General features: G+C 47.5%; 1 protein-coding gene across 3 annotated transcripts in view; it reads left to right on the plus strand.

Moving 5' to 3' along the window:
- The window catches only part of SIK3 (SIK family kinase 3), a 632,054-nt gene that overhangs the window by 486,790 nt on the left and 127,610 nt on the right, over positions 1-17,654 (plus strand). For all 3 annotated transcript variants that reach the window (XM_085645705.1, XM_085645704.1, XM_085645703.1), the window contains exon 15: positions 16,584-16,727. In XM_085645705.1, the coding sequence (XP_085501831.1) occupies positions 16,584-16,727 (144 nt within the window). The remainder of the gene's footprint in view (positions 1-16,583; positions 16,728-17,654) is intronic.

A 17,654-nucleotide genomic window follows, 5' to 3' on the forward strand; every position in this document is an offset into this window, starting at 1 on the left:
TGCTCTAGAACAAAGTGCTCCCCAGGGCCCTGATGTTACCATTTCCACCACCCATGAAGGAACAACTAGATCTGGCCTACCTATTCGCTCTGATGCATCCTCGGCAAAGCAGTCTGAAAAGGTGGCGAAACGCAAGCGGGGTGACACAGTGCTGCCTAATAAAAGATCTAAAACTCAAAATCGGCAAAATATTGGACATTTTGAACCTATGCCCAATACTGATCTATCTGTTCGAAACACAGAGGCCCCGAAGGGCCTCGCACTTAACAATGACTATTGGCTTAGAATGGAACAGCTCCTATCTGCTACCTGCCGCCCTATCTGTAACAGACTTGACTCCCTGGAAAATAGACTTACTAATTTGGAATCAATGTTTTCTATATTGAACAGGGCCAAGGGGCTAGAGGCTACTGGGGGAATCCATGATAAAACTGCTAAGTCCGCCTGGCCTGTTTCCAACCCGCCTAACGCACCGGAAGATACAATAGATCACCTTACTATACAGAACAAAGCCCAGGATACGGTTAATGAGCCCCATACTGTCCAGCACTCTCTCCCCCCATCTTTGCCTACAGGGAATCAAGGGACTGGGTTATTCCCGGCTATCGGTAATGTGACAAAGGAACTAAACGACCCTAAATGTAATGCACACACCTTGACAGGCTCACTTTCTGCTCCGTTTTCATCTTCTTTGAACCTCCCCCCTGAATCTGTCCCGTATGCGGTGGTTCTTGCTGGGGTCCCCCCCTTGAGCCATGGAACCAGGGAATCCCATTTTGATCTAAAGAACAAATGCATGCACTGGCTAATTCGCAATAAACCCCTCCCGAACCAGTGCACAAGCGAGATATTACTCGTAAGAAGGATCAGCTGGGTTGGTCGTAGATCTAAGGATATACCTGGCGACTGTGTAATAATTAATTTTAGGAATCCTAATACTGCTAGATATATCTGCACATTCCAGCCGGGTTCCCACTTTACCCCCCACACAGCAATTAAAGCCCTTCCAGTTACCTACTTTTACCCGGGACCCCAGAATTCCGGCATCGATGTTTGCAACAGGGGAAGGGTAGATAGTGTGAGAATAGGCAGGGTTGGCCCACCCCCCCCTTGCCCTATCCAAGAAACCCGCCTGCTCGACCGATTTACTTTACCTCCGCTTGAAGTCCATCAGCACACCAATAGATATAGCATCCTTGACCAAGTGGATTGACGCCCAAATTGCAGTGTCCTGCACCCACTCATTGTTCTGGGGGGGCAGCCTGATCTGGGAGAACCGTTAAATGGGCTTGGCCAGGAACCACCAAGTAGGTCAACTATCTTACTTCCACACACTAGTCCAGTTGCTGACCAGCTTCCAGCTATAACCAAACCAAAGCCGAGCTTCTGCTTGCTTTCATGGAATGTGGCAGGTCTCAAGAACAAATTGTTCTGTGAAGAATGGGGCTCATTTATAGACAATTTTGACATCTGTCTAATGCAGGAGACGTGGGCCCTTGAAAATTCCCATAGGGCAGGTTTTGCATCCTTCAACACACTAGCAATAACCAGTGGCAAGGGTAGACCCTCTGGGGGCCTTAGTATCTGGGTGGGGCTTCACTTGGGCGTAACTGCTAGACAACTCAACACCCATTCAGATGACATTCAGTGTGTCTTGCTTGAGCTGCCCAATAACAACTTTTTGGCTCTTCGGAATGTCTACTCCAGACCCTCACAGGGTGGTCGGGAATCCACGGTCATTGAACAGCTAACCACATTCACTTCGGCCCTGGATCCCGGCTACTCTGTGATAGTGGGAGGTGACTTAAACTGCCAATACGAACCACTTAGTGTCTCGGCTCTTGATGAGCCAACCGCTGAAAATGAAAATTGGAACATTCCCGATCCCTTGATCCCCATGGTTAAAGCCTGGACTCCCCTGGTCCTCCAAATCTCGGCTTTTGCTCTCTCATTTTCCTTGAGGGCATGCAATGGGAGATTCGACTCTGATAGACCTGGCCGAGCAACCTTTAATAGAACAGGGCACACCTCCATTCTAGACTACATCTTTATCAAAACTCGATCTTGGGATAAGGTTCTCGACTTCAACGTGATCGATCGCGAAGATAGCGACCATAATGCTTTGGTCGTAAAATTCAAACCTGGAAGCTGGGGTATTGGCAGTAGCAGCAATGACATCGCAGTATCCTTATCTGCGCAACCCTTAATTTTGCGCAATAATGGACGAAGGGTTAGATGGCCCCGTATTGCTACAAGCCAAAACTCAATTTCAGAGATCTATTGTCTCGCCTTACCCCATCTTATTGGAATGTCTGAGGTTGGCCATAAACGTACCACCATAGAACAGGCGATTGAACCTATAGAACAGGCGAATGAACCCACAGGCATTCACCTACAGCTAGTAGAAAAACTGTTGAAAGTGTTTTGTCCGCAAGGGAACGCCAGGCTCCATCCGCCCAAAAGACAACTATGGTATTCCGCAGAGTGTCGGAAACTGAAGAGCGAACTGCTTATTGCTATTAAGGCCTCGGATAAAAGTAGGATCAAAATTTTGAGAGCAAGTTATAAACAAACTTTACAAAGGGCTAGAAAGACATGGGAGGACGAGTTGTGGGAAGAGCTAAGGCTTACCTTGCTGGCTAAAGACTACAAGAGCTTTTGGTCCATTGTGGGCACGGGCAAGAAAGAATCTGGTCCCATCTCATTCCCAAACATATCTGCAGTGGCATGGGAAGCCCACTATGGGGGTTTCTATTCCAGCCCTAATGGCACTGTATCGTCCACATCTACTCCGTCTCCCAGACCTGTATGTCAATCTGAAGCCAACTCGGAGATAACAATAAAGGAGGTGGAAATGGCCATACGCCTGCTGATTCCCGACAAAGCGCCGGGATTGGACAAAATTCCCGGCGACCTTTACCGCTCGGAAACAAAGACATGGGCTCCGTATCTTTGCATTCTATTTAACTCCATCCTGTTGGGTGCTGAACCACCAGAGTCTTGGCTTGGAGCAGAAATAGTGCCGATATTTAAAAAAGGCTGTCCCTTACAACCTTCCAACTACAGGCCTATCAGCTTAATTGACACCACACAAAAGCTGTTCGGCCGCATAATTCTGGATAGACTACAGTCTTGGGAGTCAGACAATAACATCTTAAGCCCTTTGCAAGCAGGTTTTAGAGAGGGAATCTCCACTGTCGACCAGATCTTTCGACTTCAGATCATATATTGGAAGACCGTAAATTTAGAGGGTGGCAGCCTCTATCTTATTTTTGTCGACCTGAGGTCGGCATTTGACCTGGTACCACGAGAAAATCTGTGGAAGGTACTCCGGGCTCTCAATGTCCCCAAGTATCTTGTGGACATTATGAGTAGACTCCAGAGGAACAACTTCGCCCAGGTCAGATGTGGAAAACATGGCGACTTGTCCTCCCGTTTCCCTGTTAACCGAGGAGTCCGACAGGGATGCGTGTTGGCACCCACGCTATTCTGTTTCTATATCAATGGGCTCATTAAACATCTGGAAGGGATCCAGGACACAGATGTGCCAAGACTTGCCACGGGCCTGGTGCCAGCGCTGATGTTCGCTGACGACACTTTGCTGTTGTCTCGAACATCAACTGGTATCCAGCGCATCTTGGACGGCTTTGTGGATTTCTGTGCGGAAAGAGGCCTTGAGATCAATTTAGCTAAAACTAAATTTATGATTCTCAATCCCCCCAAACATACACGGCCAAACCCAGTTCTGAACGGTGTACATCTTGAGCGGGTGACAACGTTCAGTTATTTGGGGATTACCTTACAAGAAAACTTTGGATGGGGGGGCCAAATTGCCAACTCCGCCCTGAAACTCGCTCAAACTACGGGGGGAATTTCACAAGTATTTAGAGGCTTAGTCTCGAAACCGGTAGGACCAGCGATTGACATCTATAGGACCCAAGTGAGAGCAGCGTCCATCTACGGGGCAGAACTGTGGGGTCACTCTAGAATCTGCAGCCTGACCAGGACCGAAAACACCTTTATGAGGAGTCTGTTGGGTTTACCTCCCAGCACCCCGCTGATCCCCATCAGGCTGGATTTTGGCCTAATACCACTGGAACAAGTGGTAACGCTGCGCCCATTGGTATATTGGAAGCGACTCTGGTCTAATGCAGAGTTAGCCTCTTACCGGGAGGAACTTCTGGGGGTCTGGCCTCAGTTAAGGCACAAGAACATCCCCTGGCTAAGTTTTGTCAAAGACTCATGTATCAAGATTGGCCTACCAGAATTATGGACCTCCCCGGAGGCCTCGTGCCTGGCCTTACCTAAAACAAAACTGATCGCACAGGTCAAAAATTACAATCTCACGTGTCTACACGAACACTCTGAGTTGGGGAGGCTGACGATCGAGTTCCTTCAAATTAAAGACACCTACAGGAAGGAGGAATACCTAGACTTGGTCAGCCCACCTGCAGCCAGGAAGCTGTATTGTCAATTCAGATTGGGCTGCCTGCCACTCAGATCGTTTACCTCTAGGTGGGATTCAACTCATAATACATCCTGTCCAGCTTGTGGGCATAGTATGGAGGACGAAAAACACGTACTCTTTTTTTGGCCTATCTACTTCCCTCAAAGAAAACGTTGGGTTAAACCCATTTGTAACAACCTGGGATTCAGAGAGTGTGAGTATGCACTGAGAGTCCTCAAACATGATACCCACCCCCCAATAGTTTTTGCAGTCTCCCGGTTTCTAAACGCAATGTGGCTAAAGCGTAGGCATTTCTTGTAGTTCTACACTAAGTTTCCTTTGGTGACTGAATTATTTGTAATATTTTATAATTATAAATGTGATTTTATGTCTATATTTTAACTGTAATCTGTGATACTATATGTTGCTTTTATGGCCTTTGCAGCCGAAATAAAGACTAATAATGGTAATGGATCTGGATTTAATCCATCTTTTTTTGCCCTTCATGCCTGGCTGATGACGGGTGATACCCCAAAAACGGTCCCAGGATGCTTGTTTCCGGTCCAGGGAGGTCCTGGCCTGAAAGTTCAGGCTGGACTGTTCTCATGAGGAGCACGGTCGAGACGGATTTCCATACGGCTAGGGCAAAACTAGGGTGGCTTGGTGAGCAAAGGATCGATGGATTTAACCAATATCTCTTGACTGGGGGTGAATGTTTGATTTATTCAGCATTCTGTCCGTCATTTGTTGCTGCAACATGCGTTAATATGGGGCAGAAGCCCATCAGGACTTTTCCTTGCCCAACAAACCACCTTGATTTTTACTGCTCCTGAAAGCCCTGCTGTGGGTCTCTAATTAGATTTGTCAGAGGTTTTTATGATTCCATCTTTTTATATGTTCGAACTGCAACCTTTGAGAATTTGAAAATGGAGATGTTGAAATTGAGCCATGGCAGTTTGACAGTACAGCAGTGGCTGCCAGGCAAGGAACCTCCAGACAAAGATGGCAGACGATTTTAGTCCTTGAGTTGACGCACCAAAGCAGCAGATGCCTATGATGAATGTTAGCCCTGATTTGTTATTTATGGCTTTAAACCGGTGATAGGTGTGATACCCATTTTAAGCACTGGTAATGTTTCAAATCAAGGTATTGCAGTACAAGAGATGGTGGTTGAACACTGTTGGAAATTATGAGATGCTCGACCATACATTAAAATGTTTCGGCACAGCTTTGTCTACAGGATGCACAGTTTTCTGAAAAACATATCTGGTCTCCAGATCCAAGGGCCCATAATCTAGTGGAGCCGCCGACACCATCGCACCCATGCTCTGCCACACCATCAACCGCTCCCTGGCAACCGCCTTGTTCCCTGACAACTGGAAACACGCTGAGATCAACCCCCTCCTGAAGAAACCCTCGGCGGACCCCACCGACCTCAAAAACTACATACCCATCTCCCTGCTTCCGTTCCCAGCGAAAGTCATCAAGAAAGCCATCAACAGCCAACTCACCGCATTCATCGAAGAGCACAACATCGACTCCTCCCAATCCAGCTTCAGAAAAAACCACAGTACAGAAACCGCCCTTCTCGCCGCAACAGATGACATCCGTACCTTACTGGACAAAGGAGAAACGGCAGCCCTCATCCTCCTCGACCTCTCAGCGGCGTTCGACACAGTCTCTCACCGCACCCTAATACACAGACTTCACGACGCAGGAATCCAAGACCAGGTCCTCGACTGGATCCGCTCCTTCCTCTCCGGCAGAAAGCAGCGGGTCAGACTTCCCCCTTTCCTCTCGGACCCTACACCTACCACCTGCAGAGTCCTCCCTCAGCCCTATGCTCTTCAACGTCTACATGGCTCCGCTCGCCCCCATTGTCAGAACCTACGGACTCAACATTGTGTCATACGCAGACACACAAATGATCCTCTCCCTATCCAACGAACCCAACACCGCCAGACACAGCTTTCGAGAAGGCATGGAAGCGGTCGCCAAATGGATGACAAACAGCTGCCTACAACTAAACACCAACAAAACGGAAGTACTCATCATGGGCCCAAACCCCGACTCCTGGAACGACACCTGGTGGCCCGCCCACCCCCACGGATCACGCACGCAACCTGGGAATCATCCTGGACTCAGAGCTCAAAATGGACCGCCAGATCAACTCCGTTTCATCCTCCTGCTTCCGCACCCTCTGCCTCCTACGTAAGACCTTCAAATGGATCCCCCCTCAAACACAGAAAGACCGTCACTCACGCCCTGGTCACCAGCAGGCTCGACTACAGCAATGCACTCTATGCCGGTGTTCTGCTTGGGTTTTCGGATCAGATAGAACCCGCTCATCAGAGCCTCACTAACCCAGCCAGAACGTTACCCCCTCCCTAGGGCCTATCTACAATAGGTAACCACATATATCTTACCACCTAAGGACAGGGAATTCCTACTATACATACCAAGACCTCTTATAATCGGCGGCCTCGCAATCCCATACGAATCCAGACCTCTCTGCCCATACGACAGTATCACAAGTCACAATCGGCGGCCTCGCGATCCCATACGAATCCAGACCTCTCTGCCCATACGACAGTATCACAAGGGGCGGCCTCGCGATCCCATACGAATCCAGACCTCTCTACCCAGACGGCAGTCTCAGCACAATCGGCGGCCTCGCGATCCCATACGAATCCAGACCTCTCTGCCCATACGACAGTATCACAAGTGGCGGCCTCGCGATCCCATACGAATCCAGACCTCTCTGCCCATACGACAGTATCACAAGTGGCGGCCTCGCGATCCCATACGAATCCAGACCTCTCTACCCAGACGGCAGTCTCAGCACAATCGGCGGCCTCGCGATCCCATATGAATCCAGACCTCTCTGCCCATACGACAGTATCACAAGTGGCGGCCTCGCGATCCCATACGAATCCAGACCTCTCTACCCAGACGGCAGTCTCAGCACAATCGGCGGCCTCGCGATCCCATACGAATCCAGACCTCTCTGCCCATACGACAGTATCACAAGTGGCGGCCTCGCGATCCCATACGAATCCAGACCTCTCTGCCCATACGACAGTATCACAAGTGGCGGCCTCGCGATCCCATACGAATCCAGACCTCTCTACCCAGACGGCAGTCTCATACGACAGTTCATCCTATGATCACCATAACATACAAAAAGGGAATCAGTCTCACTATTCATCAGATCACACAAGGACTGCCAGTTCGAGCATAGCCTGTTCTCCGGTTCGAGGGGCTCCTCTTTCCCTTATTCAGTTACCACTTACCTGATCAGGGTTAACATCTGTTCATGTAGCCGCAGCTGACTAGAAGAATAGGCTACCCTCTCATACAAGAACACGCAGCACATGTTGGTTCACTACAAACTGGATATTTTATTACTCATTACATACGAAATCACATAACATTACAATATAACACATAACCTGCAAAGAAAAGTGAAAGATTAAGTTGTGTACTCTAATAAGAAAGGGTCGACATCACCTTAGTAGTATGTAGCCTGCACTCAGTGGTCATCTAGGTTCCCTTCTCGTCTGTGCCTCGGCTCGCCTGGAAGTCACACCTCCGCAGTCACGGATACATGTCACCCTTCTCCGAGTCACTGGGACCTCTTCCTTATCGGCTACTCTCTCCTCTCTGGCTATTCTGCTAGGAGAGTATCTGTCTCTCGGTTCTTCTCCGCCTTCAAGATGGCGTCTGTCTTCCCTGGAATAAGTAGTAGCTTTACTGCTAACGGCTAGATGCCGCCTACGGACTGAACATGTAACTGCCTCAGACTTTCACTAATATAGAGGTGCGTTTCCTCATGGAAAATTCCGGCCCGTAACCTGCCGCCCACCAAATTCTTGTACCTCCCCGTACCAAGGACACGTTCCCAGCCGGCCGGCCTGATGTAGTGTCTTCGGCATGAAGAAAAATACAATCCTTCGATAAGGGCCGGCCTGAACCGGTTCTCTCCAAGCGAATAACACCTCATAACTAAAACATTACATTTGACCTAGAAGCATCCCAAGCTGCCGGAGCAGAAAGAAAGATGGAGTCTCTCCCGTTTGAGGCCTACCAGGCCTGAATTCAGCACGGCTCCATGAAATACCCTCACTACAGGACAGGTTATCCCTAATACTAACGAATCTATCCCCTAGGCTATGTGTGCAAGCCCTGATCTATGGGGAAGAGCACAGAATCATGTCGAAGTGCCTAGTAAATAGGCTCCATTCACTACTCTAACCCTTAGATTTGAATGGTAAGAGACTGAAGTCACATTCAATCACTTTTTTCACACAAGAAGGCCGGGAAAATCGAGCAGAACAGCCGGAATAAACAAAAACCTCACCGCAAGCTACAGAACATCCATAACGCCGCCGCAAGACTGGTCCTCAATCTGCCAAGACTCTGTCACATCTACCAGCACCTGCACACACTCCACTGGCTCCCCATCGAAGTTAGTCACCTTCAAGATGCTAAGCCACGCTCATGATGATGCGAGAAGAACAAAGGGAAGAAGCATCGGAAGTGCGCCTGTACCGGGTGATAGCTGTGAGGTGGACCCTCACTGATGCATACACCAGCCCAGACTTTGCCAAAGAGAGTAGATAATCTATGAAAGATACCAATACTGGAGAACTGTAGTTACAGGTAAGTAACTCATTTTCTTCCTAGCCCTTACGCTTGCCGTTCCAGAGATATCGCAGGTTAAAGTTGCGGTCACCCATGTGGTAACATTAGCCACAGGGCTCAGTGTAAAGTAGCGCCATATGCCCTAGCATCAAAAATCTACAAAAAAAGCTTTTGTGGTCCCGATGGCCATAACGATTATGGTTTCACCTGAGAATGTGTGTTTAGAATGTGGAGTATTTAACACACCTGTAATAGTGTTTCGATGATTTTTGCCAGATGAGAACTGATGGGACATGGAAATTAATACCAGTTGTATGAAATGTAAACTGTTACTAATTGTCTATCCTCAGACCAACTCCTTAAGTAAACCTCGAGTACTCGACCCTTAAAAATCAGGTGCTAAAGTCGCGCACTTGGCCACCCGGTTGGAGAGGATGCGCCCTGTGGTCCTTGTATCTGCTGTGGTATTCCATCTCAGTTACTACAGTTAATGTTAAGGCGACTGACAAAGTAGGGAGGGACATCTATATGGAGAGGTGTGGAAAAATATAATTTCAGTGCCAAACTCGATAGGTTTAACGGGAGAAATTTGCCTCAGTCAGGCCAGCTGCCTCGCTCTCTCACTCAAGACGTTATATCTGTCACTTGTCTGTCAGTCTCTGAGGATCCGAGGTGCCCATCTAGCGCTCTCTCTCTTTTCTGTATAGGTTCTTGTTGTCGGGTTCTCTCTGTCTTTAATTGCCATGTGTTGCTCTCCCTTTCCAGCCCGATGGCTTTGAGGCCCTCGTGTGCCTCTTTCCCACTGGTACCATTCATAGAGTCTTTCTCCTTCAAATCCTCTTCTCTCTATCCTGGAAAGCCCTGGCTCCTCTTTCTATCTCTCTCTTTCTGCCTTCAAGCTTCACCAACTCCTTGTGTCCCTTTACATGAGTTTAAAAACCCAGGGTGAAGAGTAAACATGCACTTATCAGACCCCCCAGGATATTGCGGCATGGATCAGCAAATTCAGCGGCACAAATATGGAAATTTAGCGGCACAAATATGAGAATTTAGCTGCATTTTTTGCGCCACTTTATTTTAGTCATAATCATCCATTTTCAGCTTTAAAACAATGGAAAGTGTTTTAGCAGAGTATTCCACTTTGAAATAGGCAACCTGGGATATGCCTTAAACCGGAACTGCAATGTTTAAACCAATAGAATGGGATTTTTTAACACTACACTTGCAATGTGAAAATTAAACTCCAAGTCCCAGAATGCAGCCTGCTATTGGTTGAAAAAAACCACACGGTGTTACGGTGACACGCTTGACGCGAAACGTGTGCCACCAATGACAAAAGATACTGAGAGGATAAATAGAAAATCATTACAAAATATTTAATCCCATGATGTGCGACTTTCCCCCTCAAAGTGGTCGGCAGTATAAGTGTTTAAATTTTAGGAGCACGTAGCCTGAATGGGCTTTACTATGACGTGACACCCTTTATGTAGCAGCTACTTACAAAATACCTTCCCTACTTTAAATACACATAGCAGGCCCGCCTCCAGCCTCCATGGGTCCCTTTACACACAGCTAAAATGAACGCGAAACCTTTGAGAGGAGGGTGACCGTCACCGTAGTAACAGTGCCCGTCCCCTGCTTCCTTCCACTCCTCGCTCTTGACACCCGGCTTTATTTGCCTGCGCTGTGGGTTGCTTTGAAAATAAAACTGGCAAACGGAAGTCAGAAGACTGTAGGATGTTAGACGGGAAGGGACATATGGAAAGCAGGAAAAGCTACTCCTTGGAAGATGCTGCACAAAATGAGCATCGCGGCACCCTGGAACGGCGCACACTGCGATTTTGCAAAGACGGGTGTGCTCTTTGTGGCGTGGCGAGACTCTGTTTACAGGAGTAGCCTGAACATCCTTTTGCTGCCGAGCTGCTTCAGCTTTTCCCTGCATTCCTTCATTTTCGCGGGCACTTATGTAAAAATCTCAGCATGTTTACAAAAGTGCCGATTTTGCGGGCACTATTGTACAAATCGCGGCATTTGTACAAAAGTGCCGATTTCACGGCAAATCGCGAAATCCTGGAGGATCTGACTTATCGTAGAACGTCAGTAGGAAAGGGCAGTCCAAGTCGCAATCGAATCGTTCCCGAGTATTTCGTTCCTGAGTATTGCAGCTCTCCATGCATCCACCGAGTGTCGCTGTTAGACACGTTTGTAGCATTCATTCTGCCAGTTTATGAGCAGTTGCTGTCTCTGATTCTAAGAAATCTTTCCCTTTGGAATCAACCTTAACTTTGACTGTTGGTTCGAAAGTTTAGATTCTTAACATAATTGCAAAAGCGAAGTAAGTCTAGTAGCAGAATTTAAATCAGTGTAGAAATGCCATATTGGACAGTCATCGGGGACTGACGATCTGATAGGAGAATCCTTAGTCATGCACAGCCCTTCTGGTTTCTGGGGTCTCATTGTTAGAATGGGTGTCCGTAAGAAACTGTTTCTAAGCTAACATTCGGCACGGTTGGATGCTGGACAACAAATTGAAGAAATTACGTTGTTTTGTTTGACTCCGAAAGAAACACACCCTATTTTAAAGCGAATTAGCAAAGGGTGACATTAGAAGCAGCGGCCAAGGTCAAACACCATAGGTGAACCTGGCACCGGCCAATTAAGCTTCTAGGCAGCAGTGAAAGTTGAATTTGTCTGCTCAGGAGGCTCCGTTCGGTTGTAGCCGGTACCCTGATGCATGTTGGTTTCATGTGAACCTGGTGTTGGTGCCTGGAAGGTACTGGCTATCCCTTCACACCTCTGTTTCTGCAGCCGCCAGAAAACAGCATGTTCAAGAATAGGAAGTACCGGACAATGCTCTGACTTGGTGCCAGGTTGCGGTTGCAATGACCGATCTGTCCGTGTTCCTCCTCTGTTTGTTCTCCTGTGATTCATTCACACACATTGCACATCTCGCCCCCATAGACAAATAGTAGGGCCAGTGACAGCTGTTGACGGACCTCCCTGTGCTTGGGTGAAGTGACTGCTGGGAAGGGTTGAACGACAAGGACTAGATGTTCAGACATGTCGTTCACGCAGACATCCACATTAAATGGGGATATTCAACGCTCATGGCATTTTTGAGCCTATTCAGTGAACTACACCCTGAGACTTTAAAAGTTGCTTTCTTGAGCCTTATACAGATGTGGGTACTTTGAATGGAAACCATTTCTACATCAAACATCCAGGGGACCATTCCATGCCTGCCATCCTTCATTGGATGATCCTAACTGGCAGATTTCTGGAAGGATCCTTTGTGAATCTTTTGCATTGTGGTGAACTGATTCCCTAGTCATGTCCCACTTCTTCTCCATGGAGTTGTCTTTTCATGCTGCTTCAGGACCTGCCAGATCAGAAAGTTACCGAATTTGTATGAGGTTCCCAATCTCATCTCCTCTATCCCCATCTTGAATTCATCACTGTTTGTTGTTGTGAAGTCTTCTGGGTCATGGGTGTTTTGTAGATTTTCCATCTCTCTCCTCAAATCCTTGCTCTGGATTTTCCTCTTTACACTGGTGCATTCCAGGACCAGCTTCAGTCTCTGCATCATTATAGTTTATGTGCAGGGTCTATTTCACCACTCGGCCTATTGCTCTTTCTGCGTTTGTGGTTCGAGTCCACCTAACAGTTCTTCTTCGTGCTGATGGAGCTGGGCCAATGCTTCTTGGGTCTTCCTTCATTATTGCATAACCGGTGGTCCTTTTAAGCACATGAATCCTGTTAATTAGTTCTGCTGCCAGTAGGTTTGTAATGATATTACTCATGGTTTAAGTTCTGCTTTACCTTTTGCTTGCTATGGAGACCACAGGCCGAAGTTTGTGTGTAAACACTCTATCCATATACCCTGCGCTCCTACGCACAATGTTACTTTGTGCATAGCTGTGATCTCAAAGCTTTGTGGTTATTTCCACACATTATGAGTAAACATTTTTCTGTGCAATTTATTGAATGAAATGTACATATGAGTCGAAGATTGTGAAGTCTTATGCTGGTCTAGTAATTCTCTCAACAGATGCATGTATAGGATCAAAGCAACTGACTGAGAGAGTTCTCTGATGAAAAGTAATATCTGCATTGATGCAAAAAACTGTACTGATCAACTAAGTGGATGTTGGTCGTTGTTGGGACGTGAAGTCCTCTGCATGGTTATTGACGCACACCCTTGATCAGAGCGTGAAACTGTACTGTTGTCTGGATCCTTAATGCTGATTGTTTTTGTCATACGCGAACACAGATCATGCGTGTGTGCCACGGCATAGACCTGTCTCATGGAATGCGGTCTTTTTGGGCCAGGAGGGGCACCCAAAATGCTACACTCATAGCGGTGGAAGGCTACCCTTTTCACCTGGCGTTAAGCAGCATGAGCACAGTGGTTTCAGCATACCCTGTAGATATCAGTACAAGTAAACGTGAACAGGAACGTTTTACCCTGTGTCATTGGAGTGAGGTCTACAGGCTAAAGTTCCGCTGCTGTGTACTTAACTCACCCTTGGCGTACATCAGGTAGTTGTAGAGTGCTGAACAGTGCAGTAGTCAGTCTACACTGGTTGTATGTGTGTCTGGGAAGGAATAGCACAGGGATAGCACAGTACTGTGTAGTGCATGTGTGATTAGTGCATAAGCGGAGTGTATGTATGCCTGCACAATGAGAGGGTGTGCTGGGTGTATGCAGGCTTGCATGAAGTACATTACATGAAGGTTGACGTGTTGTGTAATGCGCACATGGTGAGTGTGCTAGCAGTGTGTGTGTGTTTGTAAATAGCACACCCTGCTTAAATGTAGCAAAGCTTCAGTGCTAAACAGTGCGCACAGACTTAGTGTGTGTGCTGAATGCATGTGTACATGTAAGAGTGATTGCATGGAGGCACTGGTGCTGAACAGTAAGTGTGCTGTGAATGTACACTGAGTAAGTGTTCCTGCAATGGTATATTACATGTAGGACCCTGGGTTTCATTTTGGGAAGTCCAGACAGGCCTGATCAAGGACATAAGGCTGAGTGGAATCCCCCCACATCCACCCACACACAAACACTTGTGTATTGGTGCATTCTTGTGAGCAAAATAGGACACTCACTGTAGGGAAAAGGGAAGCTACTCCCTTTACACTTCAAAAGACTGCTCTTTGATTTAGTGATAGATCACAAGTAAGGGACCTGGACACATCTCAGTGAGGTAGATGGGGCTGATACGAGAATCATAAATAGTTGAGGTAGGGTCAGAGATTAACCTTTTGATACACATATCACTGTGGTTGACTTCCAGGTGTGAACTCTTGTCATCCCATTAATTGTGTTGTGGGACGATTGGCTTTGGAGTCTTGCCTGCTGTGACAGACAGTCTTTCATGAAGAAGGAAGAGAATGAGAAGTTTCCACTTCAAAATAAGTAGAACCCCGACATAAAACTTCAAAGACTCAGACCATAAATTACATTTTGGTGTCTGGAAAGGGATTATAAGTAGGGTAGGTTGTGACCCTAAACTTTGTCATCTGTCAAGCAGCCAGGTAGGCTGTGCAAGGAGTCTGCCTGTGACCAGGACTGAGGGCAAAGGCCTGCTAGTTTCCCTGCTGGGTGAGGTCACATCACCCAGGACACCAAGATCACCTGCCTTGGAGCCTGAAGCACCAGCACCTGCCTGCTTGCCAAAACCAGTGTGCCTTATGAGGAAAAGGGAAACATTGGATGAAGCAAGATCCAGTGGCGAGACGTGCAGGAGGCTTCTCTGAGTGAGGTGGGAGAATGTGCACTAATATGCTTGTTGTCGTTTTGCTGTGTCATCTTTGCGACCCCTGTATGTCAGGAGAGTGCCACAGGAAACTGAGCCGAGCGTGAAGCACCAGCCACCCTGGGCAACCTTGTGCAAACCCCTACTGTGGTAACCCCGTATGCCAGAGAGGTCCACCTGTAAAGTTAACACATAAATCGCTGGAACCAGTGACAGTGTCACCCTGGGCATTTTCACCAAGAAAGTCGTCGCCCGTGTTGTCAAAGTACCACTCAAACCCCGTATACCAGGAGGGGCTGCCGGTACTAATGTGCCTAAGGATTCCAGTTTTTCCTTGAAAGAGAAACTGCAGCTACGTTCATTGGGTTGGACCCACACTGCAAGGGAGCTGCACCTGACTGACGTTAGTGCTGCCAAAGTAGCGATGGACGACATCAAACCCTCACTGGGCTCCAGTCATGAGCAAAGGAAGGATTCCCCCCATTTGGTAGGGAAAGCCAGCTTACCGTGTCTTCGTGAGCCGGGAGCTGCTCCAACAGAGAAGGAGTCCTGAAGCGCCACTAAGGAGAGAGAGTCTGCACTGCCTGGTGCTGCCAGATGAGCTGCAAGCAGCCCGAATTCTCCAAACTGAGCAGGACACGCAGGTGCTCAGCCGAGGGCACTCACTACTCTGCCGAACTCTTCCTTGCTGCGAGAGCTTGTCAGACATGATGAACTGAGCCAGTTGGGCCTCGAGTGATTCGCTGCTAGCAGTGCTGTGGCACCATAGACACTTATAACTAAAATCCTGAACAGTCAAAGGGTAAGTCTGGAGTATGGCCCAATATTGCACATTCCCTGAATGGAGCCATCAGTGAAAGGGCAATAACCCCAAGCACGTTAAACAAAGGAAGGTGAGACAGAGATTTGCCTGACAACTACTAGAGCCCCTACCTCAAGGCGGATTGTGTTGGTGCTTCCGAATGTCATATACCTTTGTATGTGTACTCTTGGAAATTAAATACTTCTTTTGCTTATATAAAAGTAAGCATTTGACTGTACAGTGTTTTATTTGTCTTAGGTGTGACCTTTGAGTTATAAGTAGTGTTCACTGACCTGTATCTACACTCCCTGAGGGAGCCAGCCTTGACTGCTCGACCACAGCTACCACTGAGAGTGAAGTGCAGAAGGGGTAATTGCCCCACTTGCTCTGGATCCTAGTAGGTCGGGGTCCGGGTCATCAGGAGTATAAGGCTTCAGCCACCATGGTGGGGCCCTGTAGCCCCTGCGTGTCCCGTGGCCCTTTAAAAGGGGTTCTGACAGTAGTCATATGTGTAACTGTTGTAATTAATTTAAAAGTAATCTTTAAATTCATATTTTCACACATGGTGAAAGTTGGCACACTGCAAATGAAAACAAATTTGCATTAAAATCCAAATCAAAAACTTGTACAAAAGTATATTTATTCTAGATATGTTGAAAAAGTAAGTGAGCCTTTGAGCACAGGGTAGCACAGCATGCAGGAGAACACTGTATATGAATGGACTCTCTTCCTTCCTTTAGCCAGCAGAGATGTGTCTTAGGAGTTGCTACTTGATCATTGAAGTTTAGTGAACAAAGCGATTCAAGACATAAACTTTCTCCAAGGCTTTGATCTCCTTTTTGATGAGGAGTATGCTCTTTGCTTGCTTCTGACTTGTTTACAAGGCTTGGAGATCCCCATGTGGTCTAATTGGCAATTCTTCTTATTGCAGATATTTAACAAACCGTAGCAAGCGTCATACTCTGGCTATGACCAACCCCACAGCAGAAATCCCAACAGACTTGCAGCGGCAACTAGGAATGCAGTCTTTCCGTTCACGAACATGGGCCCCACACCTGGTGCCTGACCCTCACCGGTGAGTAGAAGTAGTGTGCACCCTCACCCCGAGCTGGGCCTTTAAGGTGCTTTGCTTGGGATAATGTCTATCTGCCAAGTGGGGATACACGAAGGTAGAATGTTAAGCTGTAACAACAGAGAAGGGCTGCCTATTCCATCTAGTTTGGTTGTTTTCTGTCTGCTCTCAAACACACTTGGCTAGGTCTCTGGGCTTTTATTGATTCATCTAGTACTGCCAACTACTCGTTTGCCCAGGGGCTTCACAGATTCTTTTGCTGCATTTCTCCCTTCCACTGTGATGCTGCTGCTTGTGCTCACTTCTTCTTCCATGTGAAATGTGTGGTAAGATTACACTTAAGCCCCTGCTCTCCCACTCCTTATCCCAACCACAGTCTATCATGGCATCACATTCAAGTTTCATTCTTCATCGATATCTAGGTCTGGGGGCTGCCCCAATCAGTATGCACCCAGGCCTGTCTTATGTGGAGGAGCTCTTACTTTGAAACTTTCCTTGCCAGGGTGCCTCTTTCCTAGCACTAATGTTTTGAGGACATATATGGCCAGTGTGTTGGTTGACAAAATATATATTTTTTTTAAGTGTTGGGATGGAAAAGTCCCTCGCGTGGTGATGAACGCATACCCCTGCCTTGAGTGCCCCAACTGTAATGACGTCTGGATCCCTGATGCTGATTTTTGTTGACATGCGCCAACAAGGATTATGCATGTGTGCCATGACATAGGCCTGTCTCATGGATTGCAGTAGTTTTAGACAGGGAGGGGCATCCAAAGTGCCACCCTCACAGTGGTGAAAGGCTACCGTTTTTGCCAGTGGTTAAGCAGCATGTGTGCGGTGGTGACAGCATACCGTGTTGAGATCAGTAGGAGTGAACAGGCCTTTTTATCGGTGTTCATATAGGGGGTGGATAACCTGAGAAGTGCCCTGCGC

The sequence above is a fragment of the Triturus cristatus genome, chromosome 3_1 (assembly GCF_964204655.1).
Source record: "Triturus cristatus chromosome 3_1, aTriCri1.1, whole genome shotgun sequence".
NCBI lineage: Eukaryota > Metazoa > Chordata > Amphibia > Caudata > Salamandridae > Triturus > Triturus cristatus.